This window comes from Epinephelus fuscoguttatus, linkage group LG23 (assembly GCF_011397635.1).
Source record: "Epinephelus fuscoguttatus linkage group LG23, E.fuscoguttatus.final_Chr_v1".
NCBI lineage: Eukaryota > Metazoa > Chordata > Actinopteri > Perciformes > Serranidae > Epinephelus > Epinephelus fuscoguttatus.
In genome coordinates, this window is record NC_064774.1 from 6241292 (window position 1) to 6257425 (window position 16134).

At 41.8% G+C, this 16134-nt stretch overlaps 1 protein-coding gene and 1 long non-coding RNA gene across 3 annotated transcripts in view; both read right to left on the minus strand.

Moving 5' to 3' along the window:
- LOC125883415 (serine protease FAM111A-like) overlaps nt 1-16134 on the minus strand; it is an 87249-nt gene that overhangs the window by 3427 nt on the left and 67688 nt on the right. The window contains exon 1 of one of the 2 annotated variants that reach the window (XM_049567685.1): nt 21-65. The exons of the other annotated variant lie outside the window; for it this stretch is intronic. Coding sequence (XP_049423642.1) covers nt 21-23 — 3 coding nt within the window. The 5' untranslated portion in view covers nt 24-65. Of the gene's footprint in view, nt 1-20; nt 66-16134 lie in introns of those variants that run through there. 2 annotated transcript variants of the gene reach the window in all.
- On the minus strand, nt 2493-3460 carry LOC125883438 (uncharacterized). Its single transcript, XR_007448510.1, has 3 exons — nt 3382-3460; nt 3001-3063; nt 2493-2813 (listed from the first exon to the last, which is right to left on the minus strand). It is a non-coding gene; the product is annotated as an uncharacterized LOC125883438 (long non-coding RNA).

Here is a 16134-nt window from a genome sequence, read left to right on the forward strand (position 1 = left end):
GCGTGTCACAGTGTACTCACCATGGATCACCATCGTTCTCCTCCTTCACTTTCACTTGGCTGTGTGTAACCATCTGTAAAATGAGAAGAGGAGTCAGATTTACTGTTGTGGGCCCACCACTCAAGGATAGGCAGTGGGGTTGCAAAGTCAGACAACTTTGTGTGTTGATCCCTGGCATCAGAGACTGGCTTTAAGGTTTTGATCATCACCTCTCTGGTGGGGAAGGAACCAGAGCTGGTGCAGAGGTGGAGTGGTACCAGTTAGACACAGTTGGGCTTACCTCTATGCATAGCACTACTTCTGGGGGAAAAAAAGCTCTAAAGCTAAGCTTGATTCCTGCTGTTTCCGTAGTGCCACGGTGCAAGGCGCGAGGCGAGTGTGAGGATATTTGCAAGCCCCAGGCTAAGCACTACTGTGGGTTCTCCGCGGAGAATGAGAGGGTCACCTCTATGCAACTGTGAGTTGCTGAGAGGATTTCTCTAACTATTGTTTGTACATATGCACCAAACTACAGCTAAGAGTGCCCAGCCTCCTGGAAGTCTTTGGCAGGTGTCCTGGAAAGAATACTGACTCTGGACCCTGTAGTTCTGCTGGGGGACTTCAACAAAGGTGGACAACAAGGGAGAACCCTGGAGGGGGGGGGGGGGGGGGGTTAGGAGGAACGCCTGCCTGATCTGAAGCTGAGTGGTGTTTTGTTATTGGACTTCTGTGCTAGTCATGGATCGGCCATGATGAACACCAAGTTTATGCATGGGATTGCTCATAAACGTATTTGGTCTCAAAACAGCCTTGGCCAAAGATTGATGATTGACTTTGCACTCATATCATCAGATCTGTGGCCTCATGTCTTGGACACTCAGGTGAAGAGAGGGAGCAGAGCTGTCAATTGATCACCATCTGGTGGTGAGTTAGGGTTAGTCGATGGTAAAGCACAACAAAGCAACTCTTCCCGCTATTAATGGACTGGTAACGTAACAACTGGGCACAGCATCAGTACAACAGTACAAGCTGAGCAAGACCTTTTGTCAGTGTCTTTGTAACATGTATTGATTTGATGTTTTCCAGTTAGTGTTTCTGTAGTGATCTCTTTGTAGTAAAGTAATTGGGGAGTTGGCCTTTCCAAATTAAGATAATGAACATTTGCTCATGCTTCACAGTCTTGCATGTAACTACACATGCTTTTTACTAACCCAGCACCTTCATACAACCTAGATCACACACGCTCTAATTTGGCTTCACGTGCAAAGAGGGAAATAAAAGCTTACATGCTCACATGTTTTATTGTTCTTCTGACCAACCACATGTGGTGAGGCAGAACCTTCCCCGCTGTGATTTGGCCATCATTGTTTTAGTTGTCCCTTGTCAGCCATTTTGTCCTTCATGAATCCTACAAGGGATTCATGAAACGTGCATGGACAGCCAAGTCTGTTCTTATCATCTGAGTATGTTGATGACTTGGTTCTAGGGCTGACCTTCGACTTCATTTTTGAAAATCAAAGCGACGAAGCTCTTGCAACCTTAGAATTAAGATAAAAATATTCACAAACAAAAAAACGCTTCTGGTCGCTGATAAGAGAGCTGCATGTGTCACTGACACCAGACTCAGAGCGCAGCGGACCAAATGTCACCATCAGCATATTATTTTACATTAATAAAATCTATTTTATCATTATTTTGAGTCACATTGTTGAAAGAATTTAGTTGTCTGTGTTCAAGCAGGATAATAGGTCTCCATTCATTGCATGTTGGGCTTTCTATTTCCTTGTCGGAGATGGTATTGCGTTCAAGGTCCTCCCCCCCAAAAAAAACAGGAGAAAAAAAGGCCAAATATTCGATTTTCGAAGCTTCGAATTTTTTGGGTCAGCCCTACTTGGGTCCATCTTGAATTAAATGCTTGTGCCAGGCAATTTACAATCAGCATAAAGAAATGCCCCCAAAACCCATTTAAGGGCAGCAGGCTAAAGTGCTGTGTGCAAACCACAAACCAACAAGTTACTGATGTTTGAATGTTGAACAGATAAAGGAAGTGCGTGTCAGTTTCTGGTTATTAGCCAGCTCAGTTCAGCTCTGCTAAATTTGGGCTAAATGTTGGTGGGCTTTGGACAGTGGTGACATGTGGCTGCAAGTTACTCATTAGAATGACGAAATTACTCACCTGTCTGCAAGATCAAAGTTCTCTACTCCCACTAGCTAGACAACTACTAGCTAGCCAACTACTAGCTAGCCAGGTTGAGGTTTTCAAATAGCATTATTTTCATTATTGGTGAAAAACAGCAAACAGGCAAATAAAAGAAAACAGAAAATGTATCTCATAACAAAGTCTTGTGCAACAATATTTTAAACATTGATACCCATAGTAATAATCAGATCATGTACCCAGCACAAGCAGTTACACCATTTCTGCTCATAGTTCTGATAGCAGCGTCTCTCTCACTGTCAGTTACAGATATTTTGCTCAGGAGTTGATGGAGAAAACTGAGCAACAATACCAGAGCAACAATGATTAAACTTTTCTTCAAAGCATCTCAAAAACTTCCAAATGTATTTATAGTAGCTCATGAACCTGCAGCCCACCATTTAACAATTACAAAAGAGATCACCTGAGGGCCTGTAGCTCCACCTTGCTGAGAGTGTGTAGGTCCGCCTGATTGAGAGTCTTTGGCTCCACCTTGCTGAGAGTGTGTAGGTCCGCCTGATTGAGAGTCTTTGGCTCTGCCTTGCTGAGAGCGTGTAGGTCCGCCTGACTGAGAGCCTTGAGCTCCGCCTGGCTGTGAACCCCCTGAAGGTGCCAAGTTGCCTCTCGCAGGACTGTCCTGTTAAAATAATGCATGGTATCCACACACAAACAAATTAGCTGGACAAGCTGCAGCTAATACGGCATAGAAATGATATTCATATGAAAGGAATAACCTTAGTTTACACTGAATGAACAGGTTCCAGATTGAGTCAAATGTTAAGTATTGATTACAGAGGATTGTTGTTAGCTGAGCTGTCACTTACAGTTGTCCTGAAAAAGCTTCTGATATCCTTTCCGATCTTTTGCTTTTTGGGAGGCATTTTCACCTAAAATTACAATAAAGGGTTAAATGATAATAAAATTACATCGTTGAGAAATCAATGTAAATTATTACACCTGAAATATAAACTCAAAAAGAACCAACTAACGGTTGTTTACCCAAATCTATGCCATTAACTGATTCATTGAATCTACAGCTCAATGCACTGAGAAACTCAGAAAACATTACACTTGATAATTCTGTCTCTGTGTTCACTGACACTGAGTTGGCTATATTCAGTATATGGCATACTCAGTGCAGCACAAGTCAAAGTTTCTAAAGTACTAATGGGATAAAAGGTGTGTAACATCTTGTGCTGACTCACCTGGCTCTCAACACAACATACACACACAGGTTCCTTCAGTCAAACCCTCAGACAGTGGCTGGATGTAGTGATGAGTCCTGAGCAAGACAAATTAAATGTTATAGCACCTCTGAATAAACAAGACAAATTAAATGTTATAACACCTGAGAATAAACAAGGCAAATTAAATGTTATAGCACCTCTGAATAAACAAGACAAATTAAAAGTTATAACACCTGAGAATAAACAAGGCAAATTAAATGTTATAGCACCTCTGAATAAACAAGACAAATTAAATGTTATAGCACCTCTGAATAAACAAGGCTAATTAAATGTTATAACACCTCTGAATAAACAAGATAAATTAAATGTTATAGCACCTCTGAATAAACAAGGCTAATTAAATGTTATAACACCTCTGAATAAACAAGACAAATTAAATGTTATAGCATCTCTGAATAAACAAGGCAAATTAAATGTTATAGCACCTCTGAATAAACAAGGTTAATTAAATGTTATAGCACCTCTGACTAAACAAGGCAAATTAAATGTTAGAACACCTCTGAATAAACAAGGCAAATTAAATGTTATAGCACCTCTGAATAAACAAGGTTAATTAAATGTTATAGCACCTCTGAATAAACAAGGCCAATTAAATGTCATAACACCTCTGAATAAACAAGGAAAATTAAATGTTATAACACCTCTGAATAAACAAGGAAAATTAAATGTCATAACACCTCTGAATAAACAAGGAAAATTAAATGTTATAACACCTCTGAATAATGGGACAAATTAAGTGTTATAACACCTCTGAATAAACAAGACAAATTAAGTGTTATAACACCTCTGAATAACGGGACAAATTAAATGTTATAACACTTCTGAATAAACAAGACAAATTAAATGTTATAACATGTCTGAATAAACAAGGTTAATTCAAAGTGCTTTCCATGAGACATAAAGTCATCAAGAGTCCAGTGTGGGATTTCTTCCATCTGCTGGCAGTAACGGTGTAGTTACCTTCAAATGAGCCATTTATATCTACATACAGAGTGGATCCTCTTCCACAGAGATCACCATGTTGTTTTTACAGTAGTCCAGAACAAATAACCCAAACACTGACTCTAGAAAGGGACATTTGTGTTTTTGTGTCAGCCATCATAGTTCTCCTACTTCCGTGGCACACAGGAGACGTTCCAGTTCTGCAACCTCACCACTAGATGGCACTAAATCCTACACACTGAACCTTTAGGACTCAAGAATTTTATAAACCAGTTCTCTGACACACAGGAGGTCATGTAAAGATCTAAAAACTGGACTAATGTGGTCTCTCCTGGTCTTCGTGAGGACTCTAGCAGCAGCACTCTGAACCTGACTTGTTAAGACAGCAGACTGCAGTTTTCGGGGCCTTTGGGAACCAGCCTGAGAGCAGAGAGGTGACTATGTGCAGGAGGTCAGGGGTCGTATTCACAACCATCCTGAGACTCCTCAGAGAGCTCCTAACTCCGTATTTCTAGCAAGGAGTCAGAGTTTAGGGCTGATTTAGGAAAACTCTCAGAGCAGCTCTGAGGAGGTGTGGCTGACCCTGTTGCAAGGCAGGACACATTCTTTTAACAGATGTGATTGGTTGTCACAGATATTCCGTTTTGTGAGCCTGCAAGCTGAGGACACCTGGTGGAGATGGAAGGAACTGCATCCCAAGACAGTGTTGTTAGTGTGATCCCTCTGCTGACGGCAGGTCGAGACAGAACCAAGTCATCAAGCTGCTCTGTTGTATTTCACCAGCTGACAAATATTTTAGTGTTGTATCACTTTCATTTGTAGTGTTGTTGTGTTGGCTGGGAGGTGAGTGTGTGTTTCTAATGAGATCACCCACACACATGACCTCTGCAGTGTTTCATTAGCTCACTGTCATCCAGCATTTGGAGAATATTTCTCTGACCTCTTTGTCTTTCTGTCATTTTGTCCTCTGCTTAAGAAACTGAAACCTCTTCAAACTCCTCCTCCCTGCTCCCAACAGTGTTTCACCAAAGGAGCCCTGATTAGGGCTGAGATACTTGTTGAACAACCAGGACCTGGTCTTAACTTGAAGGGAACATTTTTAGAAAATGTTATAATTCTAAGGGTTAATATTTGTACTAGAAAGCTTTGTGAATACGGCCCCTGATGTGTGGGCGAGAAAAAGCCGTGTTACCAGATGTGGAACATAAAGATCAAAGTCCTCGACATAGATCAAAACAGGTTGAAATTAATGTATAGCAAAGTGACCTCATCAGTTAATCAAACTGTTCTACATTCAGTCAGGAATTAAAACATTAATCTGTGTGTGTGTGATGACAAACTCACCGTCAACACACATTATGTTTTAACACTGGGACTAAAATACCATCTTTTATCCATGAATGTCCCTAATGTATTTGTAAAAACAAGACCATGATAATTAGAACAAACTGGACATGTAAAGAAAGAATCTGGGAGTCTTACCTTGATCTAAGCGACTGGCTCGGAAAAATGGTGAACTGTGTCTGATCATTGACAGGATGATACACGAGCTTTTCACTGGGCGTTGCTCTTATCATGTCAGACCATGCCCGAATCCATGACCCAGTATTCACATACTAGTTAATATTAAGTCAACATTTAAACAGCTTACACTTGGGATGCACCACATACTGGTGGCTGATACAGTATGTTACTGGCCACACACACACACACAAACACACATACACACACACACACACACACACACACACACACACACACACGTTTTATTCAAGTTGTGTCAGTGACTAAACTTGTTATCCATAAGTGCAACAAAATCCATCAGTTAGATAGACAGCATGAGCAACTTATCAAGATCACTCCTTTATGTTACATGTTCCAATAAAAAAGTTGTGCTGGTTATGTCAATGCCACATGTGTGGCAAAAAATTAGCATGGACATAACCTAAACTGAACTCACTGTTCTTCGCTCAGGTTTCACAATGACTTTGGCAGCACAAACAGCCGCACCCACACCTCCACACCCAAAATGATGATAGAATGTGACTCATACAGGCCATTATAGGAAAGCATCCATGTTTATGACTTAAAGCAAATTTATACTTGTGTGTCAGCTCTGTGCAGACCCTACGCTGTAGCCTGCACACATGGTCTACACCAGTGTGAGCATTTATACTTGTGTCCTGGTGTGTCTGTGGCACTCTGCAGTGACACCTCCACAACACTAGTTGGTGGTGAGGTTTCTGTGAAGTGCTGTAAAGTTTAGTTGAATCAAAAAACACATTAAACGCATATTAAACACACATTAAACACACAGTAAAAACACATTAAATGCACATTAAACACATTAAACACATTAAATGCACATTAAACACATTAAACACATTAAATGCACATTAAACACACAGTAAAAACACATTAAACGCACATTAAACACATTAAACACACATTAAATGCACATTAAACACACATTAAACACACAGTAAAAACACATTAAACGCACATTAAACACACAAACACAGTAAACACACATTACACACACATTAAACACATATTAAAAGTTTAAGTTTATTTCATTTATATAGCACCTTGAAAGCAAAGAGCATTTGCACCAAAGTGCTTCACAGGCAACATGGCATATACACATAGGCATAAAGACATGTGAAATACAGACCAACATCAATACAACCAACATCAATTTATCAAAGAATAGAAATAAAGGTTATTAAAAACCAGGGCGACCAGATGAAAAAATAAAAACAGATTAAACACTATTAAAAGCCAAAGAGTAAAAATGGGTCTTAAGGTGCTTCTTGAAAGCCTCAACAGAATCAGCCTTTCTAATGGCTTCTGGCAGGTTGTTCCAGAGCCAAGGGGCTGCAACAGAAAAGACCCGGTCCCCCGCCTTTGTTTTCTGTGAGCGTGGCACAGCCAACATACCACGGTCTGAGGATCTGAGGGTTCTGGTGGTTGTGTAAGGGGTGAGAAGTTCTGAGATATATGAAGGGGCAAGACCATGGAGGGATTTATAAACAATCAGAAGAATTTTAAAGTGTATCCTGAAATGAACGGGGAGCCAGTGTAATGATGCAAGAATAGGAGTGATGTGGTCTCGCTTCTTTGTTCTTGTTAATAACCGGGAGGCAGCGTTTTGGACTAGTTGGAGATGGGAGATGGTGGTCTGAGTAATACCTGAGTAGAGGGAGTTGCAGTAGTCCAGCCTGGATGATATGAATGCATGGATAACTCTTTCTAGGTTAGAGGGTGATAGGAAGTGCCTGATCTTTGAAATGGTTCTGAGCTGAAAGAAACTGGACCTGACAACTGAATTTACATGTCTGTTAAAACTTAAGTTACTGTCAAATAAAACACCCAGGTTTTTTGCATGTGGTGTGATATAGGAGGAGAGGTTATTGAGGTTCTGGGCGTTAGCAGTAATATGATGTGGGGGGCCACAGAATAAGACCTCTGTCTTGTCCTCATTCAGTTGAAGGAAGTTCTGAGCCAACCAGTCCTTGATGTCTTGAAAACAATTTTGCATTCTGGTGATGTCAGTCTGGCTTTGGGAATTGAGGGGGAGGTAGATCTGCGTGTCCTCTGCATAGCACTGGAAGGAGATGTTGTGACTTTGGATAATTCTTCCTAGCGGGAGCATGTACAGAAGAGAAGTGGACCTAAAACTGAACCCTGAGGAACCCCACATGTAATATTTGCCGGTGTGGAGGAGGAGCTACCAATGGATACAGTGAATTATCTGTTAGAGATGTAAGAACGGAACCAATCAAGGGCAGAGCCGGAAATGTTGACCCAGCGTGATAAGCAATGGAGGAGAATTTTGTGGTCGACAGTATCGAATACTGCACTAAGGTCCAAGAGAATCAGGATGGAGCTTTTGCCAGCATCCGCAGCACAGAGAAGGTCGTCGGTCACTCTTAGGAGAGCTGTCTCTGTGCTGTGGTGTTCACGGAACCCTGACTGGAAATTTTCAAATATATTGTTTTCGTTTAAAAAGGACAGAATCTGATTAAAAACAATCTTTTCTAAGACCTTGGATAAGAAAGAAAGCTTAGAAACTGGCCTAAAATTGTTTAGAATAGTTGGGTCAAGACCAGGCTTCTTAAGGAGTGGCTGGACTATGGCATGCTTGAAACAAGATGGGACAGCACCTGTGGCTAAGGAGCTGTTAAAAATTGTCAGTATGCTGGGACCAACTGCATCAAAAGATTGTTTCAACAATTTTGCTGGAATGACATCAAGCTCACAGCTAGTTGGCTTCATGCTTGTAATTATGCGTCCAAGCTGGGGTAATGAAACAGGGACAAAATTATTAAAAACAGAAGGATTCTCAATAGCCAACGATGAAACTTTGGTAGGGTGTGAAGTATTTGACCTAATGCTGTCAATTTTGTTTATAGAGGAGTCAGCAGGGGGATTAATAACAGAGTTTATGGTGTTAAACAGAATTCTGGAGTTGTGATTGCTTTTGATGATGATATCTGAGAGGTATTTTGTTTTTGCATCTCTAACAGCGGATTGGTATGTAATCAGAAGTTCCTTATATATTTCATACGATACATGTAGTCTGTCCTTTGTCCATTTACGCTCTGCTTTCCGGCACTCCCTGCGAATAGAGCGTGTGGATTCATTTAGCCAGGGGTTCATTTTTGTCCTCCAAGCTTTGATCTTGAGAGTGGCGATGGAATCTAAGATAGACAGACATGATGTATGGAAGAGTTCTAACAGTGCATCGGTAGCTAAACAGGTAGAGAGGGATTCAGTAACAGAGACTGTGGAATCAGCAATATAGGCATTGGAAAACAGGCTAGGTGTGGTAGAATTGACTATGCGGGAGCAAGTTGGGACAGGCAGTTTTGGTGTAGGTAAGGGAAGCTCAGTGTCAAATAGAATAACCCTGTGGTCAGACACACAAATATCATGGAAAGCAAAATTGCTAAGTGAGAGACCAAAGGATAATACTAGGTCCAGGGTATGCTTTTTAACATGTGTTGGGGAGGTAACAGATTGAACTAAATTAAAAGAGTTGATTAGATGCAAGAAATCAGTAGCCAGTGTATTAGTAGGCAATACTAATACTAGATAGCAGACGTGAATGTTAAAATCGCCTAAAATTAAAAGGCTTTCATATCTTGGCACGACAACAGATAACAGCTCAGAAAATTCACTGAGGAAGGCTTTGCTCTGATTTGGTGGCCTATAGACAATGATACACAACACAGGAGCTTTACCATTTAGTACAAAGCCAAGGAATTTGAAGGTGGAGAAAGTGCCAAAGGAGGCAGGAGAACAAGTTATATTATTGCTGTAGATGACAGCACCACCACCGCGACCAGAAAGCCTGGGCTGATTGAGGTATGAATAATCTGGGGGGGGGTGGCTTCTACTAATGGAATGATATCTGTGTTTAACCAAGTTTCTGTTACAAAAAACATATCCAGCTTATTGGAGGAGATAATATGTTGACAAATAAATGATTTATTTGTGAAGGACCTCACATTCAGAAGGGCAACTCTGGTTAGAGCTTGAAGAGGTAAATTAATTGATTCAAGCGATATTAGATTATCAGAAATAACACCTCTGCTGGCCTTATGGTAGTGGTGTCTGTTGGACAGGAATAGACATGGACAGGAATAGAAAGAGGCGGAGCAGTTGCGTGATCTACCCACAAGGGGAAGCTGGTGTGAGATAATGGTGTAACAGAGTTTGTTTTGGGCATGGGGGAGGAAGAGCAATCAGGTTGGCAGGTTAGTGACAGCTGGAGCCTGTAGGGGGAGTAGCTATGGGAGGCAATGTCCACGGAGGGCTCCGTAGAAGAAGAGGAGGGCACTGAGGAGGGGGTGTGGCATGTAAACAGTCACGCATGTGTGTGTGTGTGTGTGTGTGTGTGTGTGTGTGTGTGGTGTGGTGTGTGCAGTGTGCTGAATATTGGCAGCTAACATGCGGTTTCCTAACTTGCTCGGGTGAAGTCTGTCGTGTCGTTAAAAGGAGGGGCGGTTCCAAAATAAGTTAAAATTGTCTACAAAATAAAAACCGTGGATAGTACAAGCGGCCCGGAGCAAAGAATGGAACTGGAGGAGCCGACTGAACCACTCTGCGCCGAGGCCGAGTGTGGGACGAGGGCAGCTTATGAAGATTGACATCCTGCAGTTTTTTAGGGCAGTGAACAGACTGTTAAAATCGTTTTTTAGCAGCTCAGACTGCCCCCGGACCACATCATTGGTTCCAATGTGCAAGATCAGACGTTTAGTTTAGTGTGGAAATGATTGCAGTAGGTCCGGGAGTTTATCTATGATTTTTGTGACGGTGGCTCCTGGAAAACAGTGGGTGGTGGAATTAAAAAAGCGAATGTTCCTGGTTATGGAGTCACCCACTATGGCGGTGGTTGGGGGGAACAGTGGCCGAGGATGAGAGGGCGAGTGCCGCTGCTCTGTGGGGACTGTTGACAGAGTGTGAGGTGAGTGCGAGGTGAGCCCCCAGTCTCAGCGGTGGCTGGGGGCTCACATGACCCTTCACGGCGGGGAAGACCGCCGGAGCGCCTCGCCCTGAGAGCAGCCTTCTTTACAATCTTGCGCCGGGAGGAGGATGTCGCGGATCTGAACGATGGTCCCAGAGCAGACCTCCCAACCCCCCGGGCTGCTGGCGGCAGATCAGTCAGAGGGCAAACAGGAGAGGAATGGACAGACTGGAGCAGAGGGAATTCCTCAACACTTAAGATGTTATATCTGTTCTCCAGCTGGAGCTCACAAGGTGGAGCAGGTATCAGGCTGGAACTTGCTCGCCTTTTACCATGTACTGTGGACCATGGCTCTTGGTTGGGAGTGGAGCTATTAGCTCTTAGCCTCGGGTTTGGACTGAAAGTGAAAGTAGCCTTTGCACTGCTGCTCGCCCATTTAGGCTTGGCCCCCAGCCGCAGCCATGGGTCCTCCGAGGAGGGATGTGGAGCTGGAACTGATGAGGTCAGCCTGGATGTAGCTGCGGCGGCTGTATCATCAGTTCGGAGCTGAGTAGCCGAGACTGACAGTTCACCTGGGGCCAAGTCATTGGGGTTGGGGTCCGCTGTAGCCGTGGAACCGGCACTAAGCTCTGCGGCGGTGGAGTCCAGATCTGCAGGGTTACCAGATGGGCCGGCACCTATGGTAACTACGGAGTCGAGGAGAGCTTCTTTATCCCTGATCCAGTACAGATTGGAAATGCGCTGCTCCAGCTTCGCGATCTTTTGGGATTTGCAGAGACAGCTGTCACAGTTATGTGGAGAGGTGAGTGAAGCCATGGGGGGCAGATGGGGTAGCCCAGGAAACAGAAAACAAATTCCGGCAGCAACGGTGTAATGTGTAATGACGTGATTATATTTGCCAGGAAGCTACTTTCTCTAGCTTGGTATGAGCCACAGTAGAAACCTACACGCGGGGACTCCAAAAGGAGTCCACGGCGTTGTGTTGTCTCAGATCAGGGTGGTTTGGATCCAGTAGAAAGCGGGACTTACCGGCGCAGGCCCAAACACTGGGCCTGCTGAGATGAATGGGTGTCCGGAAGAACCCAGTGAATTTTGCCAGGTAGCTGCAGTCAGTCCGGTGTCCACAAAATAGCACAGAAGATGTAAAAATGGGTTCTGGGGTGGCCGAAGTGTTCGCAAGGTCTTTCCCTCTCATGCGGGCAGTATCGTTGTGGTCGATCCGGTTGTAGAATGGCGAAAAACTAGTATATTGCTCAAAGTTAGCGAAGCGCTAAAGTAGTTTGGCGTGGCTGTGTCGGCACCAGTCACACAGTGCCCCAAAAAGCTTAAAATCCACCGATCAAAGACACGAGATCAGCCATCCGGCCAAGGTACAGGCTTTAGGCAAATACAATTTTAAAAGTAGTCCATTTTAAGTGGCATAATACTGGATTAAAAGTTATAATACAAGAGCAAGTGACGGAGGACGCCGAGCAGAAGCCGCGAGCCATCTACGCCGATGGTGATGCCTTTTTGTGTTAAAAACACATTAAACACACACTAAACACACGGTAAACACACATTAAACACACAGTAAACAAACACACATTAAACATACATTAAACACATTAAACACACATTAAACACACAGTCAACACACATTAAACACAGTAAAAACACATTAAAAACACATTAAACACATATTAAATACACATTAAACACATTAAACGCACATTAAACAGTAAAAACACATTAAACACACATTAAACACACAGTAAAAACACATTGAACGCATATTAAACACACATTAAACACATTAAACGCACATTAAACACACATTAAACAGTAAAAACACATTACACACACAGTAAACACACATTACACACACATTAAACATACATTAAACACACATTAAACAAACACACAAACACACAGTAAACACAAATTAAACATACATTAAACACACATTAAACACACAAACACATTAAACACACAGTAAAGACACATTAAACATACATTAAACACATTAAACACACAGTTAACACAGTAAACACACATTAAACACACAAACACATTAAACACACATTAAACACATGAAACACACAGTAAACACATTAAACACACATTAAACACACAAACACATTACATCTAGTTAGCGCTGGTATAAAAAATCTGCTGTTTAAGTCCTTCATGAAAGGAAATGACCTGCAACTCACGAGACTCGAGAACAAGAACGTCTTTGAAAGTTCCTGAGTCTCGCCTGAGTTGTCATGTAAACACAGCACTCCTGCAGGCTAACTGACCACGGTGAGAAATGATGCTATAAAAGTGGAGTAAAGTATGTCTTTAAAAGTGGAGTAAAGTACATCTTTTCAAGTCAGTTTTGCATGCCGCAGCTTCAGGGCACTTGGGTTATGACGGACGAGCCGTTGTGATGTTTTTGAAATGCATTAGCGGAGCTTTATTATATTTTCAAAATGTGGGTTCCATGCACTTCAAGTGTAGCTGTTATTCCGGCTAGCTGTTATCCTCCGATACCCCGAACAAGTTTTGTGGATTAAAAACTACACTGGACTTCTTGTTGGCATGAGGGGCAGTAAGTACTGTCTGTATTTTCATTCTGAAGTGGCCATTTCCTTTAAGGTTAAGCGAATTTTCCATTTTGGGATTGTACAATTAAAATTACATTTAGACCGTAAAAGATGGCCCTTAGGACATTTTTTTTATGGTGGCTTTTAATCTTGCATCAAATAGTGAATTGCATACTGTATGCAGACTGTTGCATGTACAACTCAGTAGCAGTAAATATTGTACTGGTAGTATTGAACTACAAGAAGCAAGACAGTTGTAAGCCTTCAAAGTTAGAGTTACGTAAAGCTTTTAATGGGTCAGTTAGGTCCTAGAGATGTGGTGGCGGCACCTCTGTTTCCAAAATTAAATTCTGGGTTACTCTACCTGTTAGGTGTGAAGATGCCTGTGTTGTTCTGGTCAGCGGTGGCAGCAGAGTCAAAGGAGATGGACTGAAGTTCAGTTGAGAGCAGGTGATCTTCTCTCCCCGCAGACACAGACTGGATCCATACATTAAGTGGGGAAGCTTCTGGTCACGTACTGCCAGAGCGACTTACATTCAGTTTGTACTTCATCAAAAGAACGCCAGAACCTTGAATCATTTAAATTAGAAATAAGGGTGGTGAGTGAGTGACTCAGAGGTAGGGTCGCATTGATACATGATTTTGAGGAGCACTGTGATATAAATGTTGGCGGTCATCACACAGTGAACATTTGCTGATCTGTGATAGTGAAAGAAAAACAACTGGACGGTGAGTCTCTCCTTTATATGAGTTCTTTTCTGTGAGGAGACTTTTTGCACAAACTCAAACAAACTTGTTGAATGAACCAACAATAACTCTTCTGTTTTCATTCTGACTGATAATGAGATCAATTCTGTGATACCATAAACCGTATATTTTCAGAGTTATTGTACCGTGAAAATCTCATACAGTTGCAACCCTCCTCAGAGGTCTCTGAACTGTTGTTTAAATGATCTTTTTCCCGCCATGAAGTCTTCAGCGAACCTCTCTGTAACTGTGACCTCACCATTTGTCATCAGTGAACACAGATTATCTGAAACTTAAACTTGGTTTTATAAATATTTAATAAATACAAAGTTAATATCAGTGCTATCACACTGATAGCAAAAAATAATAATAGATGTGCTGCGTTATTTGGGAGCGGAGACTCCAATGTTTGGTAAGATGATGACACACACAACTCGACGGGTAGCTAGCTGAGCAAGTTGGTTATCAAAATCATTCCTATGTCATGACATGTCAGCTTCATTAAAAGTATAGCTGCAAATTAAAAGCAACAATAGATGACTCATAGAGACAATACATCTGTGATCAGCTCCCTAATTTAATTTTAACATTTTTTTTCAATCTTCTTCTTCTCCTAGAACTGCCACGATGGTTTTTATAATGCAAATAACTGTTTAGATAAAACCTACAAGCTTCTCTTCCTATGACTTTTACTAAAAATGTGTCTTGTATGTTTTCTGAAGCCTTTAAGGTACAAAAATGAAACACACTAGACTTCTGAGTATTTATACCTCCGACCAAAATTATACATCTTGATACCAACAGGTGGCTATACATACTGCAAAACTCTGTAAAAGTACACCAAAGCATACATTTTCATTTCCAAATATTTATTGGAAAACAAAACCATTCATACGGTCAATAAAAAAACATTTTGTTAATAATAAATAACGAATGTAATCTCAACAGTGACCGCGCCAGCCGGTGGGACTGCGGCTGAACCGCATTCATCATTCATTCGAGTGTTTGTGTGTGTGTGTGTGTGTGTGTGTGTCTGTGTGTTAGTATGTCAGAAAGGAGTATCAATAAAAAAAAAGTTTCCACTAATTATTTTGGTATTTATTTCTTTTTTTCTTAAGTTTTTTTTAAATTAAAATACGTAATATAGCCAACAATATTATAGACCAAAAGTTAATCTAATTTATTATTGTAGAATGTATTTAGCAAATCACCACTTTCAACTGCAGACACGGCGCAGCAGCAGCAAAAAAAACAAGAAAAAAAGGCATTAGTATAAACAGCTGACAAATAGTGTTAATTAATTGACATGAGACATTGGAGAGGTTGTCAGTCCTATTCTATAGTTTGTAATATTTTTTTTATTTTATCCTAACTTCTCGGAAATTACTCAGAAATGCATTTTTTGTGTGCTTCTGAGCGCGCTGTGATCCTGGCGGTCCTAGTGTTAAACTGAATTAAAAAATAAAAGCTAACAAAATAAAAGACGCCTGGTACATTCAGGCCTGTCAGTTTGTAGAACAGTATTGAATAGTTAGAACAAGAGGCTGCACTGCAACGTGCAAATCACTCCTTCTCAAGGCTGCCTGCGCTTTTCCTGTCCTCGTGGCTGCAGCTTGCGCTCTCTTCATCGCCACTGCTGTACACGTTTTAAAAACTACAACACCCATAATTCATGTAGGAACTGCTGCAGCCAATGTGCAGCCGGCGGGAGCTGCAGGACGACTCAACCACCATGATGTTTACTGTAATGTTTTATCAGGCAATAACTACTACAGACTCTGCTCTGGTGTCATTTTCGGGACAATTAGGGCAGGATTTGGGACAACTGCTTGGATTTCGGGACTGTCCCAAATTTTTCGGGACGTCTGGTCACGCTATGCCAAGACGATCCTCACCCAGCTGTCAATTCGATTGAGACTGGCCAATAGGAACGTGGCCCCGCCCATGACATTATTTTCGCAGCAAAAGCAAAATCCTGAC